At 52.9% G+C, this 23,918-nt stretch overlaps 2 protein-coding genes across 7 annotated transcripts; one reads left to right on the top strand and one right to left on the bottom strand.

The window, feature by feature from the left end:
- Positions 1-95: 95 nt before the first annotated feature.
- On the top strand, positions 96-3,273 carry LOC117644376 (speckle-type POZ protein-like). 4 transcript variants are annotated; one of them, XM_034383775.1, is made up of 6 exons: positions 96-649; positions 1,015-1,249; positions 1,318-1,644; positions 1,957-2,228; positions 2,461-2,890; positions 2,972-3,273. In XM_034383775.1, exons 1-5 carry the CDS (start codon positions 117-119, stop codon positions 2,783-2,785), a joined length of 1,692 nt encoding a protein of 563 aa, XP_034239666.1. In that variant the 5' UTR covers positions 96-116; the 3' UTR covers positions 2,786-2,890; positions 2,972-3,273. The 4 variants fall into 4 exon arrangements, with proteins under 4 accessions (XP_034239666.1, XP_034239667.1, XP_034239668.1 ...); XM_034383776.1 differs by having other exon boundaries at positions 2,461-2,894; XM_034383777.1 differs by lacking the exon at positions 2,972-3,273 and having other exon boundaries at positions 2,432-2,756.
- A 199-nt stretch (positions 3,274-3,472) lies between these two features.
- Positions 3,473-9,739, bottom strand: LOC117644379 (ceramide glucosyltransferase). 3 transcript variants are annotated; one of them, XM_034383782.1, is made up of 9 exons: positions 8,915-9,411; positions 7,825-7,985; positions 7,568-7,709; positions 7,392-7,494; positions 7,201-7,302; positions 7,008-7,120; positions 6,667-6,932; positions 6,397-6,586; positions 3,473-6,321 (listed from the first exon to the last, which is right to left on the bottom strand). In XM_034383782.1, the coding sequence occupies exons 1-9, from the start codon at positions 8,981-8,983 to the stop codon at positions 6,145-6,147; spliced, it is 1,323 nt and encodes a 440-aa protein (XP_034239673.1). In that variant the 5' UTR covers positions 8,984-9,411; the 3' UTR covers positions 3,473-6,144. The 3 variants fall into 3 exon arrangements, with proteins under 3 accessions (XP_034239673.1, XP_034239674.1, XP_034239672.1); XM_034383783.1 differs by lacking the exon at positions 8,915-9,411 and adding an exon at positions 9,547-9,739 and having other exon boundaries at positions 6,667-7,120; XM_034383781.1 differs by having other exon boundaries at positions 6,667-7,120; positions 8,915-9,417.
- Positions 9,740-23,918: the final 14,179 nt, after the last annotated feature.

The raw sequence follows: 23,918 nt of genomic DNA, 5'->3' as shown, positions 1-23,918 counted from the left end.
TTGTCCAAGGGATTTGTAAATTCCTTCGCTAAGCATTTTACGCTATTACGCTTATCGGGGTTGAGTTTTTTATGCTCAAGTGAATTTTAGAGAGCTCAGACGACACATGTTTCGGCATGTCAGTGATCTTTAGTCGGCGGCGTCGTCTGCTCTCCCATGCTCCCGACGATGTGACAGTACCGTGGACAATCTATTCTCGTAGTTCCAAGGGTGGCCACCACGCCTGGGCAGGCGGCGCTGAGCTTTGCCTTCGAACCCCTATTTGTTTTGGTGCAGACAACGGTTCGTTGTGGCCGCGCGCTTATTTGAAGACGTGCGCTGAACGGTCGTTGTATGAGAAATTCACCAGACGTCCCGAGAGTTGGGTTAGCGAGAGTTTGCGAGGACGTGCGTGGACGGAGTTAAAAATAGTTTCACGTTGCTCCTCGGGTGCTGCGCGCTGCGCGCGACCAAGAGACAACACGGGCTGGCTCTGTGGATTCGCGGATTCAGTCAAAGCCCCAAAGGGCCCGAAGGCCACGCCGCTGTCCTTCGCGTCCTCGCTCGCTCGCATCCATTTTCATTTTTGTGGCCTGTATTTTTACCTGGCGGACATGGCACACGCAAAGGGGGCGAATCTCGAGACCGACTCCACCGACCTGAATCGCAGGTAGTAAAAGTAGTGGCATTTTATTTTTCTGGACATAGTCGTAACAAGCGCTTTCCAGCTCGGATGTGTCACTAAGGCAAGGAGGTCGGCGGGGAAGACCGGGGGTCGTATGGAATAAGGGTAACAGGCGACAGGCGACCCCCATTCATTTCGAGCCCCCACCCCCTTCCCCCGTTTCGGGCCGCAGAACAACAGTGCCACAGCGCACAGCGCCGCCTGCCAGTCATCGACAGTCATCCACCGGGCTAGCCAGGCTAGCTAGGCTAGCTCGCAGGTCGCGCCGCGTCCATTCTTATCCCCGTCTCTCTCGCCACCGACGGCATGTCCGCCGACTCCAACGTGTGCTCTCGTGTGTCGACGGCCAGGGGCAGCCGGGACGACGTGTGCCGGGCCGGCCAGTGGTCCTTCACGGCGCGGCCCTTGCTGCGCGTCAGCCACACCTGGGTGCTGGAGCGGAACGCGCTCTTGGGCTGCGAGTGGAGGCTGCTCAGCTCCAGGAAGTTCGGTAGCCCGCGGGACGAGGACGTCGTCTGGACCCTGAGCCTGGAGGTCGACTACCCGGACTGCGCGCGCCTGGACAGCCTGCGCACGCCGGACATGGTAAAGTGGGGCCCTAGCCAATCGCAAACAACAACAACGACGATAAAACAATAACAACCCTGCTGCAGGTCCGCGTGTGTGTGGCGTTCAGCACGGAAGTGCCCCACAAGCGCGTGCACTTCCGCGCGGCGCTGCACGCGCAGCAGGAGGCCCACGGGGCGCTCGGCGTGCTGCCGTCGCTGCCCTCCACCGCGTCGTCGGCGTCGTCGGCCTCCCTCGACGACAAGTACGCGATGGCGACGCAGGTTAGCGCGCCCGGCGCGCCGCCCAGCCCGCTGGCGGACATGATCCTGGCCCATCCCGTGCAGAGGCAGCACATCGGGGACGTGTACGTCGTGGCCTCGGACCGCTCGCTCACCATCCGCGTGGACATCGACTACCTCGCCGACGTGGAGGTGAGTTGCGCAGACCGTGGACCGCTTTGCGACGCGCCAGAGCGAGAGAGACAGCGCACAGTGGGCCAGAAGACCGGTGGGGTGGAGGCGGCCAAAACTCTAGACGCGTTTTGAGATCCAGGGTCGCTAAATGGGACTCGAACCGAGCGTGTGACCCCACCAATGGATAGCTCTCCGGACGAGGAATCCATTGGTGGGGTCACACGTTCGGTTCGAGTCCCATTCAGCGACTCTGGAGCTCAAAACGCGTCCAGAGTTTTGGCCGCCTCCACCGGTCTTCTGGCCCACTGTGCAGCGGCACGTTGGTTCCAGGAGCCCCAGGCGGGCCCGGCGTCCGTGTCGCTGCGCGTGCCGCCCTGCTCGCTGGTGGCCGACATGGAGGCCCTGCTCGTGGGCGGCGGCGCCGTGTCCGACGTGGTCCTGGTGGCGGAGGCCGACGGGCGGGAGTGGCGCGCGCACAAGGCGATCCTGGCCGCCCGCAGCCCCGTGTTCGCCGCCATGTTCAAGCACGACATGGCCGAGAAGCAGAGCAGCAGGGTGGCGGTGGGTGACGTCAGCGGCGAGGTGTTCGACCAGGTGCTCAGGTAAGGCACAGTGTGTTTGCCAGGAGACGGGTGGGGCGGCCAAAATCCTGGACGCGTTTTGATCTCCAGAGTCGCTATATGGGACTCGACCCATCGACGTGTGACCCCACCAATGGACTCCTCGTTCGGAGAGCAATCCATTGGTGGGGTCACACGCTCGGTTCGGATTCATTTAGCGACTCTGGAGCTCTGCACGCGTCTAGAGTTTTGGCCGCCTCCACCGGTCTGGCAGGTACCTGTACACTGGGTGCGCGGAGCACATCCGCACGCTGGGCGTGGACGTGCTGGCCGTGGCGGACCGCTACGCGCTGCCGCGTCTCAAGGCTCTGTGCGAGGAGGAGCTGGCGTGCGGCGTGCACGCCGACAACGCCCTGGAGGTGCTGGTGACGGCCGACCTGCACAACGCCAAGGCGCTCCGCGAGGCGGCGCTGCAGTGCGTGTGCGCCAACATCCACCAGCTGCTGGGCTCCGAGGACTGGCTGGCCGTGACGCGCGCGCAGCCCCACCTGCTGCACCTCGTGCTGGCCAAGTGCGTCAACCTGCCCAGGCCGGACTGAGTGAGGCACACTGCCTGCCACTGCAGACTGCACCGAGGGACTCGGCTTCGAGCAGCATGACGGCGTACCCCGTCCCGTAGCTCAAGGGAGTCAGCCGGCCGCCTGGTGGGTAGGCAACTTGCAGTACAACCTGCCTGCCCCTGCCGGGGAAAGCCCAGCCCGTCCGTAACTTGCTCGCCTTTCCAGATGCCGGGCCACGGCGGCGCCACGGGTCTACTGGAGGACCAATCGCACTGTACGAGGCGTCCTAAGCCCGAGCAGTCCAAGAGAGACAGAGCGTCGAAGCCACTGCTCGGAATTCGGCCTGCGAAGGACTTGTCGTCTCCCGCGGTTTTCCAATACTGTAAAAGGACTCGACGGGAGAAAAAGAAACATCTCAGTTGTTTTTGTGTACAAAATATTACAGGTGCATTTTTATTTGAAGCAATTCGTTTCACAAAACCTAAATTCTGTGCATATGAAATAGAATAAAACTCGTGGTAACAACACATCGAACAAAACATTCTCACACACACATTTCCAAAATTGAAAGGTAAGGGTACCACAGAATATACCCTGCTCATCTTTCTAACACAGTCAGATACTTCTATCTTTCATTTATTTCCCTTAATTAGTGCTAAAAAAATACCCTAACAGTCATTGTATCTTAAGCTATTGTAGAAGGAATAATATTCCAATGAGCAAAGGTGAAAATACTGTAACACTTTATTGCAAAAGCCTCTGAATGAGATGAAATGTAACAGACATACTCCTCTTCAAAAACTTTTCTCTGAAGTCCCTCTGCACAACAGGGTAAAACATGTCAGAAAGCTCATAAATATGACAACTTCGGTTATTCGTTGGTCATTGCAGAACATGTAAAAAATCCGCATTTCAATTGACACAATAAATATGGTAAATAATGCTCATGATTTGGCATTGCATGAAAGCACACTGAAATTTCTGTGGTCCTTAGAAACAAGAAGAACCGACGTAGTAATGAAGAGAGTATTGCTGCCTGATAGAGAAAATGAAACATAGAAACACTTCTAACAGAGTTCTTGCTTTGAAGCAGACACAGTAAAATTGATGGCTTGATAAATTTCAAACTTCATCAACTTGCTAAATGTAATATCTTCCTCCACAGAAAACAGAACTACAGTACCAATAGAGATTCAAGGAAATTTGAAGCAGTTACTCCCATAATTGCAGTGTATAGAATTTATATATATAAATAAAGCATGAAGCCTAGCAAAAAAATAAAGTAAAGACATGTGCAGAGGATGATGGTGATGGTAATGTGAATGATAAATAGTCACGCCTTTAACAATCAGCAAAACATAGAGAACATACAGGGTACAAAAAACACAATACAAGACTAATGAAATTATTGGCTAGTAGGAATCTTCAATATGAAGAAATAAGAGGTAAAATTATATGTGTAAAACTTAGTCTGTCTTTACGAAGAAATTGGTAAACACATGCATTTTAAGCACATACAAGTAAAAATTTGCAAATTGGCAAGTTAAGTTATTAACACTGGTAAGAAAAATAGCCAAGGTTAGGTCTTACCAAAGAAATTGCATTATCATGACTAAAGAGAACAGTTGCATGTGAACATGTGCAGTAACTCAAAATAAAAGTAAAAATTAAAACTAGAATAATTTTCTTTGCATGCAAATTGGCAGCTAAAGCTTGATTTGTTTGGTTGAATAATAGAACTAAATTTGATGGCAGAGTGGTTCAACACTTTGGAAGACACACAAAACCCACATATTGGTCCATACTTGTATCATAACAGTACTGTTCACAATGGGGAACAAAACAGTGAAGTGCTGAACAAACCTACGCTTTCCAATGACATACGGTAAATGCACAAAACGTGCAAGGCAAGATATAAAATATTGTAACTTAAGGATGACATGTCTTATTACATTAAAACTCTCTAGTGTATGTATGGTATAGGACTTCATATATAGCCTCTTGGAGAAAGACCCAAATACCTACCAAAAGAAGTGTAAAAATAAAAGTGCTGATGGACAAAGAAAGTAACTAAAAAGCAGAACACCACAAGAACTTTCAACTAATGCTCACCTTGACATGCACACTTACATAGCCTCTTTAAGGTACATGCTCCGCTAAATACTGATAAGTGCTTTGTTTTTGCTTATTGGTTCACTAATGAAGTCTTATGATCACATCAAACAGCCATCTAATGGAATGCTATTTTCAGAGGCTAGATGTAAAATAAATTAAAAAGTACCAGCACAACTTAACTAAAACAACAGCAAGCACAACTAATAACACACATGAAAACATAAATGACTACAAAAACAATGTATCATGCAATCACAGACAATGCAGAGAGAAAGATTACAAAATAATAAGACTTCAGCTGCTTTGTTCGTTATAATAATAAAAAATTAACTGTGTATTCATTGTTATTCATTCAACAAAAATATAGATTGTTAATTACAGTATTATCAATGCTGCAACCCTTGATTTGGTAAATTTGAAGAGCTTCTCCACCTTAAAAAAGCATATGATACTGCATCCAAAAAGTTTTAAGCCCAGAAGTAATCATGTGCATACAGCCAGTAAAACAAGAATACTACAAAATAGTATGAGACATCCGCTAGATATGTACATTGTATAGAATAGAACAGAAGTAAAGGGTGCTGTAATAACAATCAGAAGTAAACATACATCTTTTAAGCTAACTCTTTAGTGTCAAAAAGGAACAATATAACATCTTTAGGGACAAAAGCAGCTGAAAATAAGTCTAGACTGCATCAAACTCTGGCGCAAGTGGACAGACTACTGCTACAATTAAATGTTTATAAAATTATACAAAGAGACTACATATCACTTTCCCTCCTTTTACTAGAATAAAGAGTTTCCAAAGCAATTCAAAAAAATGTAATTGAAGAAAAAAGTTAATCCTACCAGCGTGTGTTACAAACACTACATCTCATTGGCACTTGATCAAAATACCAATCAACTGAGTGAGATTTGCTGCATTTGACAAACAGAAAGAAAAAGACCTCTTTTAATAAGTAGGCAGGGGTGAAAGAAATGAAATGGGAAAATACAGGTGTTTACGATTACTAAATATCATTGGGTAGCACATTCAAACAAAGCAAATCTCACTCCAATACTTGTGTTGCTCCAACCCTTGGCCTATCAGAAACTTAAGGTTGAGCCACACATACTACTGTTGGACCCAGAGTAAAGATAAAGTTGGCTACAAAAGGAATGGGGTAGGTCTACCCCATTTGATATTAACACTTACACAAAATTATTTAAAATTAAGTGAATAGACATTTGTGGGTAACATTGTAGTGCATTGCTTAAAGAGGTAATACGTAATAAAAACTGATTTACACCTTCTTGGTGGTGTAATCTTCAGCAACTCCACCCCAGAGTAGGCGGTAAGACCGAGATCTCCACTGAATATGTGGATCTCGAATTGCATGTACAAATATGAATGGGCCCATAAATTCCCTGAACAGCCATCCAAGCACGAATTCAAATTTACTGAAGGGAAGGGAACCATTCTGAAAGGGAAAGAGAGAATAAATCAGTTAGAACATTCATAAAAATAATTCTAATACCAAACACTCAATTCTCACCTGAATAATCTTGAGGAGAACAAAATCACAAAGGAACCATATAAGAAGGTGCACCATATAAAAGACTAGTGGGTCCCATTTGAAGAGGTAATGGCACGCCCATGCGCTTGCAGCTCCAAGAATAACACATTCTGAGAGTGGTTCTACTAATGTGGTCAGTGGAATCATAGCCAAACGTAATTTAACCCATCTAATACAAGATGAAAATTCAAATTAGCAAAGTAAATATTCCTTACAGTAAGATAATTCAATCAAGGAATGAAGACATACCTGGCTAATCTAGCTTGGAATGAGGTCACTTGACAAATTCCAGAATTTTGTAAAGCAGGTTGACTTGATATTCTAATACGCCAGTTTCTATCAGTTATGCTTTTAGCTATGAAGAAATCTTCAGCGAGGTAAACACCAAAACTTCGCAAGCCACCAACATCATCCAATAGTTTTTTACGAATAAGTGTTGACATGCCAGTATGACAGTTGATGCGCATGAAGTCGGCAGCTAAGTACATTCTTGCCATCGCAGTACCGAAATAAATCTGTGGGAGAAAATAAGCTGTGGATAAGTAAGTCATGTATACCACTTTACACAAATATAAACTTACAAAACCAACCTTCTCTAAAGTTGCAGCAAAACCTTCCCTATCACAAGTAAAAGGCATCTGGTGAACTAAACCTGTGTTATCAGTAAGATGTTGAACCATGTCCCAAAGGGTGTCATCTTTCACTGCGGAAAGATTGGCAAAAAATGAAATTAGCGAGATGAAATGAAGGTATCGAAAAATGTCAGAAGAATATTGTACTCACTACGAATGCCAGCATCTGAGATCATTATCAAGTCATACTTTGCTGCAGCATAACCAGTTTGCATGTTGTTTATCTTGGGGTTGATACCAACCTGCTGGCCACCTGCACCAGCAAACAAAAAAAAAACAATAAAAATTAAATGCATCCAGGAGGCAACAACAGGCTTAACCACAGGAAAATTAATAACTCACCAATGAATAAAGATGCATTAACTTTTTTGTATTTCTCAATAAGGGATTTAACTTGTGGGATTGCTTCATCTTTTTCATCTTCAATGCAGAACAGAAGTTCATACTGCAATAAAATGTCAATGTTAATACTATTATAATCCTGGTCACACTAATGCACACATTGTAAGACAACTTACATTGGGATAGTCCATAACAAAGAAAGTTTCAAGATTGCTATACAAATTTGGGTCAGTCCCTGTAAGGGGCTTTAAGATTGAAATGCCTGGAGGGGGAGTTTCGGCTGAAGTCTTCTCTACTTTTCTATGAAGGCGATATTTACTGTAACCAAAGAGATCAGCATAACATTTAGACTAGAAAACACATCATGTGTTAACGTGTAGAGCTTCAAAATATCGAGAGCCAAAACATAAAAAAACAAAATTCATGTACTTACGCATAAACAATGGCAGTGAAGTGTAAAAATCGTATGCCTCCCCAAAATATGAGAAAGAAAATGGCCAAATATTGGGGAATATTAGTTATAAAAGTTGACGTGTCCCACCACATGGCACCGATGGCTTCGGAATATGGTTTTCCCTGCAAGCTGAGGGCCACCTGTAACAAGCAGAGAAAAACAAAACACGTAAGTCTTCAAAACTTAAAAAAAAAAAAAAATCCATCCCATGGATATTTAAAATTAAAGCGCAGGGAATCCACAATTTTTAACAGAGTAAAGAATAAATTGCATCAGAATTTTCCAAAAATTTATGAATACTATACTCTTGGAAGAACAAGCAAGAGACAGAAAAAAAATGAGTCTCTTAAAACATTGTCCTCTTATTTTTTTGACCCTGGATTACAGCCAATGAGCATTGGGTGGGGGGTGGGGGCAAGTGGTCCTCTCCTCCAGCTCACATAATGGGAGTAAGTGGCCTACTCTGCCCCCCGCCCCTTCTTTCCGAAAGAGAAATAAAAAAGAGGACGATTAAGTTTTAAAATAGACAATGTGTTTTTCTTAAGTCTACAGTTTCTGTAATAGTTGGTTTTTAAATTTACTATTTTTCCCCCCTCAATCACTCTAAAGCATCCTGATAATTAGCTACTGAGAAAAAGTGAGGGATGGAATCTGGACTGATAAGCAAACAATGCAAATTGTCGTGCCACGGACCACGGCCTCCTTTATCTGGCTTCTAGTATCTTCACGGTGACTCATCCAGCAGGCAGAAGTAGTTCAAAGGCCCACCCACACCCACCCGCCAATTGACTGACACATTCTCAAGATTCACTTTCATTCACGATAATGAATTTACCAGAAAGGAAACAATAGTAACTAATATTAACGGCTTATAATAATTCCGGATAGGGCATAAGGCTGGTCAGTATCATAAATAATAATTTTGAAAATACAATTAATTGTGTGGTGTGCAGACATGATGACGACAACTTTATCACTTTGAACCAAGACTGATAAAATTACTAAAATAAAGAATGTTCCAGAAAATGTTACCACGTAAGGCAGACGACACCTAAAGCGTGCGACTCACCGCAAGGGGTACACTAATCCACGCTTGGTCGGAGAGAGCCTGAACACACTCGGTGAGAGAACTTTTCATGTTCAGAACCACTTCCACATGATGAGACAGGTGCTAACCAGTCCGTCACGTGAAAACGTGGCGCTTGAAAGCAATCCGAACTGACTGGCTACGTTGGGCGGACTGAGCAAACAGAAGGCGGTAGGTGGGAAGTGAGGTGTCCACTGATAAGATAAAAGCTGTCCCTGCGGGCCGGCAAGCCGCCAAGGCCCAGCGCGGGACGCGCGTTCAACGAGAGGGGCAACTCGCTAAATGGACCAAACACCAGCAAACTGCTCCTGCAAGGCACTCCTGACAGCACTGGCCTCAACGCCTCACATCCCCAAGGACTCATTCTCCAGCGCAAACCACAACAGCACAGGGACAACTGCGCGCAGTAACAAATAGCAGCCCCTGCAAAGCGGCCGCGGCGTGCCAAAGCTTGACGCTGCGGGGCGCGATGCGCGTTCCCAACACTGCCGGGGCCAGGGGCAGCCAGGGGCTAGGGACGGACCCTAACCTAGACGGCGGTCGGGGCGTCGCGTCTCCTGGAGGGCGGGACGGGGCGTCCCCAGCACCGACACTCCCACCATTTTCGCACTCACGTGTTCTCTATCCGCGACAGGCCGTTAAAAGTGCAGAGGAACCGAGGACAGCGAGGCGACCGAGCGAGCAAGTCCACGGAGATGATCTCCGCCATGTTTTCGCGTCAAACCGTTGCCATCGCCGTCTGCTTGCTGCTTGTGCTTGGCGTGTCTGCTGGCTGGCTGGCTGGCTGGTGCGTCCCCGCCCCCGCCTACCCCGCCACTGCTACTGCTGCCGCACTCCCGGCGGCGGCGGCGGCGGCGGGCGCAGCAGTAGCAGTGGCGCGGCAATGGCGGTGAAGGTGTGGCGGCGGTGGCAAGTGGTCATGAAGGCCGCGTGAGTGAGGAGTGCGAGGCGAGGCGGGTTGGCTTCGGCTTCCCTGTGTCTCTTGTGTCACCGTGCTAGCCTGGCCTGGCCTACCAGTGCCGTGCCGTCGATAACCCGTGAACCTTCCACGCGGGAAAGACAGAGACGGAGCGTGACACGAAGCAACCGCGAGCCCCGGGGGTTCCCCGAGTGTCTCCCCGCCCCCTTCGGAAGGACGGGAATCGTTGAAACCAGGCGCAGACGGCCTGGCCTTCCCTCTCATCGGCAGTGGCGTGCGCAGAGGGCAAAATAAACAAAAATTAAATAAATAAAATAAAGTCTGCGCACGCCACTGTCAGCGGCGTTGGGTTGCGCTGGTATCACTAGGTACCCCGATAGGCAGTGGTCGACCCTAAGGGGTGCCTAGCTGTACGTAACAGGGGTTGTAGTCGCCCTCTCTCCCTCGCTCTCTCTCTCTCTCTCTCTCTCTCTCTCTCTCTCTCTCTCTCTCACACACACACACACACACACACGCAGAGTCACACGGTGTCCGCGAATATCGAGCGGGGTCATTAAGTATGCCGCCGAGCTATAGGGTAACGTAATGGGCTAAATGGGCGGGTCAGCCAGAAAAGACAGAGAGAGAGAGAGAGAGAGAGAGAGAAAAAGTGTGAGGTTTTATTTTTTCGGACGGTCGTGTATAGATCCGGCCTACCGCTCGGTCACACACTCTGTGCTCTGATTGGTCTGTCGGTCGGTGTTGTCAAATTGTTTCGGCACACGGCTTGTTGGTCGTTGCCCCCTTTGGCCTTGTCGGCAGCTCTTTCTTTATCGGACCGCTTTCGACTGAGCGTCGCGTTTTAATAGTTTTCGACGAAAAATTACGTCGCAGTGGAGAGCCAGACGGAAGCGCCCGACGTTCGAGTAAGCAAAGCAAAGCAACCGCGATGCACCGCGATGCAGCAGTGTCGAAAGGATTGCCAACCTCAGCCCGACTACAGTGTACCAGGCAATCTTTTGCAGAGCAAAGCCCGCATATTGCCTACAGTAGGCAACCCATTCGACACTGGTGCATCATGGGAATTGCCGACTGAACCAAAAATGACGGCGTGCCATTCGGGCGCGGCGGCACAGGAAGCCGTCGCTCACACTGTAGTCTGACTACTGATGAATCTGAATCCACCTCCATCGGCCTTGGTGCTGCACAAGTGTGCGAAGCTGGCGGGGCATGCGGCCTTGGTGGCGGTGCCCGAGGCCTCCACAGTGGGCCAGAAGACCGGTGGAGGCGGCCAAAATTCTTGACGCGTTTTGAGCTCCTGAGTCGCTAGATGGGACTCGAACCGAACGCGTGACCCCACCAATAGATTCCTCGTTCGGAGAGCAATCCATTGGTGGGGTCACACGTTCGGTTCGAGGCCTGTTTAGCGACTCTGAAGCTCAAAACGCGTCTTTTGGCCGCCTCCGCCGGTCGTCTGGCCCACTGTGGCCTCCCTCCTTCCTGTCCCTGACCCTCACCGACGACCTGAAGGCCGATTCCGAGAGGGAGGTCCCTCTCTGTCTCTCTCGCACTCGTGGGGCGGCACGCTAGGGCGCGAGAGAGACCGACCGACGAAAGCACTGTTCGTAATCACTCACTCCCCTCGCCCTGGCGCAGCGCTCCGGGCTGGGCTGGGGTGGCCGTCGACGCAACCCGTCCCTCCCACCGGCATAGGCCGCCCTGGGGGTGCGAGAGAGACGGCTGCTGTTTTCCCCCGACTGCGGGCGGGGGGGGTGGGGGCTGGGGGCGCAGTGGCGCGACACGGCGCAGCTGTCCCTGCCCCCCCCCCCCCCTCACGCAAGGGCGGCTCCACCCAGGAAGCGCAGCCCGTCCCTTCAAACGCACCCAGACGCCTCCCGCGTCTCTCATTCATTGGTGCCATTCATTGCGTGGCGCCGTCTGTCTCTCTCGCGCGTTGCACGGCAGTGCGAGAGAGACAGAGCGACGGGCGGCGACCTCACCTGGCCGCGAAGCACCGCAAAGCGAAGTCCCGGGGCGTTGGCTAGCCTCTGTCCACGCCGTGGCCGCGCGGGCCGCGCGCTACGCGCCTGCACTGTACGTACGTGGTACACTACACTGTGGGCCGGGCGCTGTGCTGCGTGCTGTGCGTCGTCTCGTCTCCGCCGTCTCTGCGCGGGTCGTCCACTTGTCGCACTGTGCGACTGTGCGTGCCCCCGGCCAGGCCCGCACGGCCCACACGGCCCAGCCCGCCCAGTCCCATGAGTGGAGGCTCCATTGGGGGCCCTCGGGCCGCGTCCGAGACACCGCCAGGGCACCAGCAGGGCACCGCCGGCTTATCGCCCAAAACCCCGAAAAAAGGGCAGAGCGAGCTAAACTCTAAACACACGCCGAGATAAACGGCTAGCATTCGCCCGCTCCGTTTTGTCGTCTTTTTCGGTCCGTCCGGCGCCCTGGGCGCTCTGTCTCTCTCGCACCCACGAGTGCCAGAGCGATGAAAGCGCCATGATTCGTCACCCTGTCGCGTCGTTATTGTGATCAGCAGACTGATTCCGAGGGTCGCTCTGTCTCTCTCGCACTCATGCGGCGTGCCATGGAGGTGCGAGAGAGACAGCGCGCTCGGCGGCGCCTTCGCTCCGGGGGACAGGAAGCCAACGGCGGCGCCTCCACTGTCAATGGAGTCCGCAACCGGAGTCCGCACAAGAACCATGATTGGCCTTGCCGGGGGATCTGTGACCTTGGGCCGACCTTGGGGTCGCGTTGCCAGGAGGGACGCGCGCACACTGGTATCTCTCGGCCTTCCCTGCGCCTTGCGATATGACTAGGCGTGGATCCTAGAGTGTGTGTACGTATCCAGTGACGCACCTTGTCTCGAACCGGAAACTAGGACTGAATTCTCAAGAACGTCCAGAATACCCTCTTCTTCTCACTCAACGCCGCGCCGGCCAGGCCACGGCCGCGGGGTTCAATACGCGTGCGTTCCATCCGTAAAGAGATCCGACGTGGACGACGCGAGGCGCAAATAAACAAAAGAGGACGCGGGAGGAGGGAGGTAAACAAACACTCGGCGAGATACGGCGCGTGTAAAAAGGGCGTATTTGCCTTGAGCGTCGCACAGTGGGCCAGAAGACCGGTGGAGGCGGTCAAAACTCTACACGCGTTTTGGAGCTACAGAGTCGCTGAACAGGCCTCGAACAGAACGTGTGACCCCGCCAATGGACTGCTCTCCGAACGAGCAATCCATTGGTGGGGTCACACGTTCGGTTCGAGTCCTGTCTAGCGACTCTGGAGCTCAAAACGCGTGTAGAGTTTTGTCCGCCTCCACCGGTCTTCTGGCCCACTGTGCGGCGGTAACTAGATTTACTCTGCGGAGATAATATCCCTTTCCCCACACCCCTGGCGCGCTTGGCGCCCCCCTTCCCCTTCCAGCGGCGGGGCGGCCAGTGGCGCTGCCTCCCTCGCACCCGCCGCACGGGGCGCCCCGTGAGAGAGACGTGGTGGGCCAGCCGCTCCAGATGGCGCATGGCGCGCATGGTTTATGTTTAGAGAAGACCTCGGAGAAGACGTTTACAGCCAAGGACCCAGCGCAGCGAGCGCAGCGCGTTTAGATCCCCGCGCAAGGCCCGCTTCGGGGAAACGCGAGGGAGGGCTTGGCCCTGTCTCTCTCGCACTCAGGGGGCGTTCCGCAGGGGTGAGAGAGTGGGCCAGAAGACCGGTGGAGGCGGCCGAAATTCTAGACGCGTTTTGAGCTCCAGAGTCGCTGAATGGGACTCGAACCGAACGTGTGACCCCACCAACGGATTACTCTCCGAACGAGGAACCCATTGGTGGGGTCACACGCTCGGTTCGAGTCCTGCTTAGCGACTCTGCAGCTCAAAACGCGTCTAGAATATTGGCCGCCTAGCACAGCATCGGTTTGCAGATGGATCCAGGCAGGCTGACCCCCACCTCCACCCCTTCAGGACCCGTCGCTGAAAGGAACCTGCTCGCCACACCGCAAATCAAACCCTGTGTGTTTCCGACGAACCGTCGCCATGGCAACGAAACACGCCGCACGTGAGGGCAGGGTTAAGAGCGTGCAAATGAGTGCACACGCGCTTGTCTTGTGTGCGTAGCGCGCACGAGTGTGTGTGAGTGTGTACGTGAGTTCAGTGGTCCGCAAACAGGAGAATGGAGCTAGTTGTCTTCCAGGCACGGAGTATGACTGCTAAATTACATGGACCGGAGCGACGACCTGCCGAGTCGACGCCGCGCGAGAAAGATCGTAACTACCTTTCCGGAGAGGTTAGGATCGTCTTTACACTTGTCGTTTTTATGAGTAGCACTCTACAAATCACGCTACGCCGTAGGCCACTTTGCTCTGACACACTTTCGACACATTTTGGCGTCGCTCTGGTGAAGGCAACTAGAGCGGGTTCAAATATTAGACAAGTCCAAACTCGCGAGGTGGAGGAAGCAGACGATCTGCTTGCTCCCGCTGCCCAGACAACTTCTCGCAGGACGCGTCGAACTGTACTTACCCTCTGACGCTCTTTTGGAGTGGCCGCTCAGGTGTTCGTTGACAAGCCGTGAAGAGAGCAGACAAATCAAATGCCAATGTCTCAGTCGTTGTGGTGTTCTGAGGTTCGGCGAATAAGCTGTTATTCGCAGGCTGTCTCTCTCTCGCCGCTACTAGGGCAGCGGTTCCCAACCTTGTGGTCGCGACCCCAAAGGGGGTCGCGAAAAAATTTCGAGGGGTCGCGGCGAGGTGGTTGGGGTCGCCTGGGGCCGCGGCTGTTTCCCAGCTGGCAGAATTGTTCAAAACGGTCGAAAATGCCTTTGAAAACTCGCGTTTTATGCCGAGTTTAAGCAGCAACTGCGTCTGATCCGAGTCGGTATGTCGTCCTCCCTCAGCGGGCATTTGGTCTTTGGACCTTCCTTTAGAATGTCTTTGTTACGGAGTGCGATTATCAGACTTAGTTTGGGAGCAGTATTGTCTCAAAGTGGATCAAAATGGCATTCAAAGACATTTGTGACCGTTTTGATCAACTTTGTGGCAATACTGCTCCCAAACGAAGGCAGATAATCACACTACGTAACAAAGGCATGCTAAAGGAAGGTCCAAAGACCAAATGCCCGTTGAGGGAGGACGAAATACCGCCTCGGATCAAACGCAGAGGCTACTTAAAGTCGGCCCAAAACACGATTTTTAAAAGACATTTGTGGCCGTTTTGATCAACTTTGCGGCAATACTGCTCCCAAACTAAGGTGGATTATCGCACTTTGTATCAAAGGCATGCTAAAGGAGGGGTCGCGTGGGGTCGCGAAATTTTTCCTGGGGGTCGCGGAAATTTTTTGTTACAAATTTGGGGTCGCGAACCGAAATAGGTTGGGAACCGCTGTACTAGGGCCCTACAAGGGAGGCCGCTTGGGTGCGAGGGAGACAGAGCGACGGCAACAACTCTTCTGCATCACTACGAAAATCCCACTCCAGTGCTCGTCACCCCGCCCCATGCCGAGCCAGCCCGAAGCCACCCCATTTGACAACTTGGACCAGCTGTCCCCCCCCCCCTTTTCCCCCTTCCAGTGGCGTGCTGGCTGCGTCCCGCCGCCTTCCCAGCCTTCCCCCTTCGCGCCGCCGGCCCCGCCGGCCGCCACCACAAACAACAAGCAGTTGAAGCAGTCCGCTCGCAGCCGCGCTCCCAGCCGGTCGTCCCGCTCCGGGGAGACCGCCGCCGCGCCGCCGCTCTGCCGACCTCTCGCGAGTTCGCCGCGGCTCGCTTCGCGTCTGTGTGCGTGTGTGTGTGGCTGGGACGACAATGTGCGTGAGTGTGAGTGCACCGAGTGACAAAGGATACTGAGGATACAGGATACGCAGGCCGCAAGCGCCTTTAAACTTCAGGTGGGGATTCCCTCTCGATTCCTTTCGATTAGTCGATCTTAAGGGACCGGTCGCAAGCGAGGTGTGTTTGTGTTAGGTCGGTCTCCAGTGACCGTCTGTTTACCTCTTCGCAGTGTAGTCAAATGGGGCAGCCTAGTGCAGTGGCGCGTCTTTCTTATCGTGTCGTGAAGCGATGCGGAAACGGCTTGGGGTTGGGGTCGTGTGTCTTGACAGCTCCTGCAGCGTCCTACAGTGCAGCAGCACGTGGCCCTGCAGGCCTTAATCATCATCATCGTCGTCGTCATCCCTTGAATATTAATTGCATAGGTGGAGCAGCGCGCACGCGAACGGTGGCATGCTATTTTTGGACGGTTCAGTGCGTTTGCTGCGTGTGAGTGATATGTTTTTCCCTCATTGGAAAAGGCGGAAATAGGAGGAGGTGAAGTGACAGGCAGCGAAGCCAACGGCGGCACAGTAGGCCAGAATACCGGCCGAAACTAGACGCGTTTTGAGCCCCAGAGTCGCTAAATGGGACTCGAACCGAACGTGTGACCCCATCAATGGATTGCTCCCCAAACGAGGAATCCATTGGGGGGGGCGACACACGTTCGATTCGAGCGTCCTGTTTAGCGACTCTGGAGCTCAAAATGCGTCCGGAGTTTTGGCCGCCTCCGGCAAATCCACTGTGCAGTGCTCTTAGAGCGACGCAAGCTCTGAGGGGAGGGGTCAGACGAGACGAGGGTGGGAACGGTGTTTGGGGGTGGGCCTTGGCCCAGGCCAGCCTGCTGCACTACAATACACTACAATGCAGCAGGTAATTCTGGAGCGCGACGCAAGGAAGGTGTGGCTGGCGACACACTGGTGTGCACTCGGTGCGTGGGAGAGAGAGACAGACAGACAGGCAGACGGAGACACCCCGAGGAAGGGTCCGAACCGGTGCACACTGAAAAAACAGAACTGTCGCTCAGGGCTGCTCTGAGACAAATCCTGCGAGAGAGATAGAGCGAATGGAGCTGCTCGGGGCGTCGGAGCCTTGTTTGGAACAGCTGGAGCCTATAACCGATCCGATGCGTGTAAACGCATTCAAAGCGACGTTTGGGCGTGTGGAGCCCTGCTGAGCCTGCTGGTGATGCAGGGTCCAACTGGGTCCTTGGGGTCCTTGGTCCGGCCGGCTGCCTCGAGCCTCGCAGCGCAGGAAGTCCGAAGGAAGTGGCTGCACACAAAGACACGCATTGTAACACCATTCGCCTTATTTCGCTTGTCCAGCGATAAGACCTTGCTGCCGGGGCGTGAAATTTCCCATGCCTCTTCCGCGCGCCGGACTCCACAGTGGATTTGCCAGAAGACCGGTGGAGGCGGACAAAACTCTAGACGCGTTTTGAGCTCCAGAGTCGCTAAATGGGACTCCGAACGGAAAGCGTGACCCCACCAATGGATTCCTCGTTCGGAGAGCAGTCCATTGCTGGGATCACACGTTCGGTTCGAGTCCCATTTAGCGACTCTGGAGCTCAAAACGCGCCTAGAGTTTTGGCCGCCTCCACCGGTCTTCTGGCCCACTGTGCGACAAAGCTCGGCAGACTCGTGTTTCTGTGGACTTTTCGTCGATTTCATGGACGCCTTCGGATCCCGCTGCTGGTGTGTGTGTGTGTTATACAGTGTACAGTGCCGGCCTGGAACGCTGGGACGGCCGAGCGCCCCGAACAGCTGACAAAATAAAAGCGATAAAGTTGGATTCCTGAGCCGCGCAGCACCGCGCAGCCTGCAGGCGAGGCGACCGGCATTTCCTGCCGCCAAAACAAAATAACGCAACGGCCGGACGAAAAACCGGGCGCGGGTCATAAACGCGACACTTGCGGAAAAATTCTTTCGCCTTTACGAGGGACTGGGCTCTGCAATGCATTGGATGGGCGTTTTGTTTTGACGGTGTGGGCGGCAGGCCACTCCTGAGTGACACACTGTGATAGGGCGCTAGCTGGAAGCGAGGCGACCTTTGCCAAAGCGTTTTAGTGGGCGGGGCATAAAGGCAAGTGGACAGCGAGGCGCCAAGCGCTGAGAGAGAGAGAGAGAGAGAGAGAGAGAGAGAGAGAGAGAGAGAGAGAGAGAGAGAGAGAGAGAGAGAGAGAGAGAGAGAGAGAGAGAGAGAGAGACGACAAGGAGTCTGTAACCGATCGAACGGGGTCCAGGATCATTCATGAGGGCGGGCATTCCCTAGTAAAAATGACGTGTAAAGCAACCTTCTATGGCAACTCTGGTGTACAGGACCTGACCAAAGTTTTGTAAACGAGGACGGAACCCAGAAACGGTTCAAAGTGCAGTAGCGAACGGATTCAGGGCAGTGACTTTGCATAGAGCAGCAGCCGGCTGGTAGATCCGAGATTGAGTCTGATTTAGAGCCGGCTTGTCGCCGCGATAGGTGCAACAAAGTGAAACAAAGCAAAACAAAGCCACCTGTGGGGCGTTAGGGCCTCGGCCGCGGTTTCCAGGCCGCCCATTTAGTGCTGCTTTTGATGTGGGCTCGTCTGGCCGGCCGGGGCGGCTGGGCCTTTGGCTTGCCTCTGTCTCTCTCGCACTCGCGGGGCCTGCCGTGCAGGTGCGAGAGAGACAGAGCGACGAAAGCGGATGGCGCCGACAGATAACCATCAGCCTCGGAAACGCGGAGCCCCGCTGCATTTTGATACGCGGTGCAGGCACACTGCTTTCAGGGGAATTAGAAATTAGCGCTGCGTTTCGGTGCGTCCGCCGTGTGGGCGCCGCCCTGCCGCCTTGCCGCTTTCGGTAGCGGAGAAAGGGCGTTGCTCGTCCTGGCCGGAGGAGCTATGCTATTGTATCACGAAATTAATTTGGAGGCCGTTTGTTATTATGTGAAGACAGTGGCGTGGCCCTTGGCCCTATGAGAGGCCTGACTTCTCTCTCTCTCTCCCTCTCGCACACCACCGTGCCATGCCGCGCGGTGCGTCCAGCGGCGTCTCTTCCTCTGCCCCGCCCCGCCCCGCCCCGCCCGGCCGTGGACACCGGCAGCTAACGGCGAGGTCCTGTTTTGGTGGCGGGCGCGGCTCCGCGCGGCACCGGCCTGGACGACGCCGGCAGTCGACAGCGCGGCGGGCGTGCGGCGAGCCTAGAGCAGCCTAGAGCGGCAGAGTCCGTCTCTCTCGCACCTGTGCGGGGCGCCCCATGCGTGCGAGAGGGACAGAGCGACGCGAAGGACTCGTCAGCCTAGCCTAGGGCAGCCTCCAGGGCATGTGCATTCCTGGCGAGACGCGGCGGAGGCGGCCAAAGCTAGACGCGTTTTGAGCTCCAGAGTCGCTAAATGGGACTCGAACCGAACGTGTGACCCCACCAATGGATTCCTCGTTCGGAGAGCAACCCATTGGTGGGGTCACACGTTCGGTTCGAGGGCCATTCAGCGACTCTGTCCGGCAAATCCACAGTGTGGCCGGAAGGGAGGGCTTGCGTCGCTGCGTCGCCGCGTCACTGGAAATGGGTCAGTTGGGTGAGGTCAAGCACAAGCCTGGCTTGGCTTCGTGAAATGCCGAACGTGTTGGGTTCCAGCCTTCCCGCCTTCCAGCACGCGAGCCCTGCCTCCGTCCCGAGCTTGATGGCGGAGCCGTGGAGGGCGGGCCAGCCGTCTCTCTCGCACCCCCGCGGCCCGCGGGACGCCCAAGGGGTGCGAGAGAGACAGAGCGGCGAAAGCACTGGTCGGCCGGCCGGCCCGTGAGGTCATCCATCAGGGGGTTCGGCTCGGCGTTAGGTCATCACATTGGGGTGCGCTTACCAAACAGATTGTCAGTCACCTTTGCCCGAGGGGGTAAACACTTCAAGAAATCGTGTACAGACTACTCGGTATTACGCTGTATTACGGAGGTATTACACGTGTATTACGGCCTTAAAATGCAAAAATTTGGCACATTTGACCCGAAAAAGGTATTACGACCACGTGTATTACGCGTAATACACGGTTTTTGTGTACAGGGTATTACGCGAGTGGTTACCCCCTCGCCTTTGCCGCCTCGGCCGCCTCGGCATAGGGCAAGGCCTCTCTCTCTCTCTCTCTCTCTCTCTCTCTCTCTCTCTCTCTCTCTCTCTCTCTCTCTCTCTCTCTCTCTCTCTCTCTCTCTCTCTCACATTCGTAAATTTTGCGACCTCACGTAATGTGTTATGGGAATGAAATTGAGCATCGCGGGTTGCGCGGCGTAAACATACACAAACAGCGCCGGTATGAGAAAGAAGTGCCCATGCACAATGCGCGGCGGGTGCTGCTACACTGCGGTATTGCTCGCTGCACTGCAAACACTGCAGTGTGTCGCTGGGCCTGTGCCCGCCGGCGTTGCCCGCGTTGCCGCGCCCCGATATCTGGGTCGCGTTTCAGATGCTAATAACGCATTACACGAATGGCGCGCCATGGCGGTGCGTATGGGTCTTGTGGGAAACGAGATCTGTCTCGGAAGACAACAGTTTGCATCTCGAGGTGTCTGTCTGTCTGCTTGTCTGTCTGTCTATGTCTGTCGGCCTGTCGGCCTGTCTGTCTGTCTGTCTGTCTGTCTGCCTGTCTGTCTACCTGCCTGTCTGTCTGCCTGTCTGGGGCGGACGGACAGACGGACACGCATCCCGAACGGTACTGATCGGTCTCGTCACACACGAGTGCGCCGCAAAGCCACTGAAACACTATCCCCTACACTGCGAGTCCATTCGGCGAGCGGTCGGACCGGACGCACTAACGATGCATTGACAGCAGGTGTGCCCTGCGGTCCTGCACTGCGAGTGGGAGGTCTCTCTCTGTCGCACTCGCAGGGCGACCCGGGTGGGTGCGAGAGAGACAGCGCGACGAGGCTGTGCGCGGGTACACTGCCGCGAGCGCCACGCGTACTGCGGATGTCTTCGCACCTGCCTTCTAAGTGGCCGCTTTCTGTGATCTCGTTGGACTGTCGTTAGCGACGCCTGCCCACCGCTCAGTGGGCCAGAAGACCGGTGGAGGCGGCCGAAACTCTAGACGTGTTTTGAGCTCCAGAGTCGCTAAGCAGGACTGGCTAGACGGCCTCGAACCGAGCGTGTGACCCCACCAATGGATTCCTCGTCCGCTTGACCTGACATGCAGCAGAGCAGTCGCAGAGCAGTCGCAGAGCAGTCGCAGGGCCGGGCCGGGTTGGCCTGACCCGTGCACTTCTTGGCGTCCCGGTTCGTCCCGGCCCGTCCTGGCGTCGCAGTGCATGCGTGTTGTGTTCCCCTTGCGTCCTGCCCTGCCGCGCGATGGGTGGACCAGATACTGCACCACTGAAAAAAAAAACGTTAACGCTAACGCTAACGTGAAAGCAGATGATACTGATGAAAATGTTTATTGAAATGTATGAATGCGACATTTTGTCAATTTCTTTCAAAAAGTAAACACTCGGAACTCTTTTTTTTTGACAAATTTCTTACGCACGGTATTCATGAAAATGTCAATTTTAGTATAACTTTTGAATATCCTAACGTGCCATGTTCGCAATGACGGTGGGACACTCATATGTCCGATACCACTTGTGTTGGGTATCACTTTCGTTGTTTCAGCGCGAGGATGCACAATTTGGTGGCTAATCACATAAATACTCAATACCCATAAAAGTTGTGTTCGGTACTAGGGCAAGGCGCCTTGCGGCACGCGGCGTGTCAGCCACATCTCCAAGCGGGGCCGGCCGGCCGGCGCGCCACCCGAACCCGACCTCAAGATAGATAAGCAAGAGTGGCGCACACTGCCGACGCGCCGCTTCTCGAGAGGGGCAGGGGTTCGGGGGGGCGCAGCACCATGCGTTCTACGCACTCAAGGCTCAAGTGCGTGTGTGTGTAGACTGCTGCGGGGTGTGGCGGGGCGCGGCGGGACGTGGCGTCTCGGTAAGGGAATGGGCGAGGGGGGCAGCTACGCGATGCGTGCTAGCAGCGTCTCGTGACGACGCGCAACGCGAGGGACGCACTTCATGAGTACTAGAGAGCTGGGTGTCGAGGTTATACGCCGCGCGCTCAACCCGAGCCCCCGCAGGCGGCCCGATTCATGGTGCGGCGCGCGACGGCACGGCGGCGCGGCACGCTGCGGGCCCTCCGCTCATAATCTTCTAGGCAGGCCAGCCAGCCGCTGCCTTGCCAGCGAGGCGCTCGGCCTCTTCTAGGCTTGCTAGTCAGGCAACGAGGCAACTGCTGCCTGGCTAGCCGGAAACTCGGTACTCTCTGCACGAGAGTACAAGCACGCTGATACGTGAACGTATCATCTGCTAAAAAATATCTCAGAAATACTAAACACTCACAAAAAAACAACAAACAAACATGGGGCAAAATCAACTAATTAAAATAACGAAAAAAATTACCAAATTTTACACAGTACACTCGGCGTTTTAAATTTTTTATTATTTTTATTTCTCCGCTTCCCGTTTCTTTTCCTACACGCACTTTTTTGTGCGTGTATTACGAGGAGAGGGCCACTGCAAGCCGCACTCCCACGCACGTAATCCAACCCGCATTATGTCCCGGAGGGATCCTGAGCAGCGCCGCAGCATCCCGTCGTGTGTGTGTGTGTGTGAGTGACTGAGTGAGTGAGTGTGAGTGAGTGAGGAAAGGGGGGGGGCTAAAAGGTCGGTATTGAGAGAAGCCCCGCGGGAAGGGTTCGTGTCGTCCTTTTGATTCGGGTGTTTTACCGGCACCTCTCCGACCGGGCCGATACCTGTCGATGTCTCGAATTGGATAAACGGGATGGCATTGATGCGCATTGATGCTCTTGTGGGCCGTGCTTTACACTGTGCGAGTGGCGCAATCCCGAACGCGCTCTATCGGACGGACCGACCGTGCGGAGGTGTCGGCGGTTTTCGATGCTGAAACCTTTGAGGTTTGACCTTTTTTGCTGCGAGCAGTCCGGAATGCAGACAAAACACGTATAGCAGAGGTTCAGGGTCATTGGCAGTCTAACATCTTCGAAGCGAATTTTTTCCCAGTGTGGGGGACGTGGTTTGTGCGCGGTCCCCGGAGGCGTGCGCACACTGTGTCATTGCGTGCCGCGGGTCCGTCTGACCGGCCCAGCCGCTCCAGCAGACCGATTCCGAGAGTCGTTCGTCCTCGTCGCTCCGTCTCTCTCGCACCTGTACGGGACGCGCCGTGAGCGCGAGAGAGACAGAGAACGACTCTCCAGCTGATGATGCTCGGCCCGTTTGAGGCGCGGCGAGGCAACAGGTGCTGCGAAGACACGTCGACGCCCAAATCACTCAAGGTCTGCTCATTGTGGGGCCGCGAGGGCGGGGCGGGGCGGGGCGCACTGCTGGTGGGCTACTGACGGGGCGTTCCCTTTATTGTGTGCCCACCGTGGGAAGCGCACGGTAGGATAACAGGTTAGCTAAGCGTAAACATTGTTTTCGAAAAGAGCGCCCTGGCAAAAAGGCGTATATTAAATTTAATAAATAATTAATTTGTAATTAATTAATTTTTTATTAGAGTTGACTTTAATTAAATTTTGTTAATGCTAATTAAATCTTGTTAGTGGCCAAAAATAGAGCTATCTATGAACACGAATAACTAAATTAAAAGGTCAGGCTGAAATGAAATTTTAATTTTTTTTAATATGTAAATAATAAGTTTTAATTATATTTAATTAAATTTATAAGCGCTAATTAGAGCTTTATTAAGCTGTAGTTTAATTAAAACACATATGATTTAATTAAATACCTACCCACGTTAATGAAAATGTTGCAAACCAGTAAGATGATCAGTGTTGAGTTCTGCTATTTGAGTGTGAGACGGCATCCTCCATGGCCGCCCAACTCTCCAACACTTGTGTGTCAGAGGCAAGTCTACAAATCCCTCACACTTCCTTGAGCGCGATGGAGGAGAGTGAATAGCCTGCGCGACTAGTGCATGTGGCGATGTGAGTCAAAACCGCGAGCTAAGGGGCTAAAGTAGACCTCAGCGCCATCTAGCGGCGGACAGACTCTTATTAAACTTAATTAAATCTTGCAGGGGGTAACACCAAGTTCCCTTTAAAATATGGCAACACCTACTTACTCGAGAGAGGATTTAACGACGAATATGACTCGACACTCTTGTTTGTCACCAGACTTTTCAAAGAAACCTTTGGAAATCACACTTAACATTAAATACATAAAGTCTTATTAAAAATGATAATAAAAGCTAATAAAATTTTTTTAAACCCTCTTTTTTAACAAGTTTTAATCAACATTTAAAACCCTTTTTAAACGGTACTTGTTAAAATTAATTAAAAT

The sequence above is a fragment of the Thrips palmi genome, unplaced genomic scaffold, assembly GCF_012932325.1.
Source record: "Thrips palmi isolate BJ-2018 unplaced genomic scaffold, TpBJ-2018v1 HiC_scaffold_18, whole genome shotgun sequence".
NCBI lineage: Eukaryota > Metazoa > Arthropoda > Insecta > Thysanoptera > Thripidae > Thrips > Thrips palmi.
This window is presented reverse-complemented; position numbering and strand designations above follow the sequence as displayed.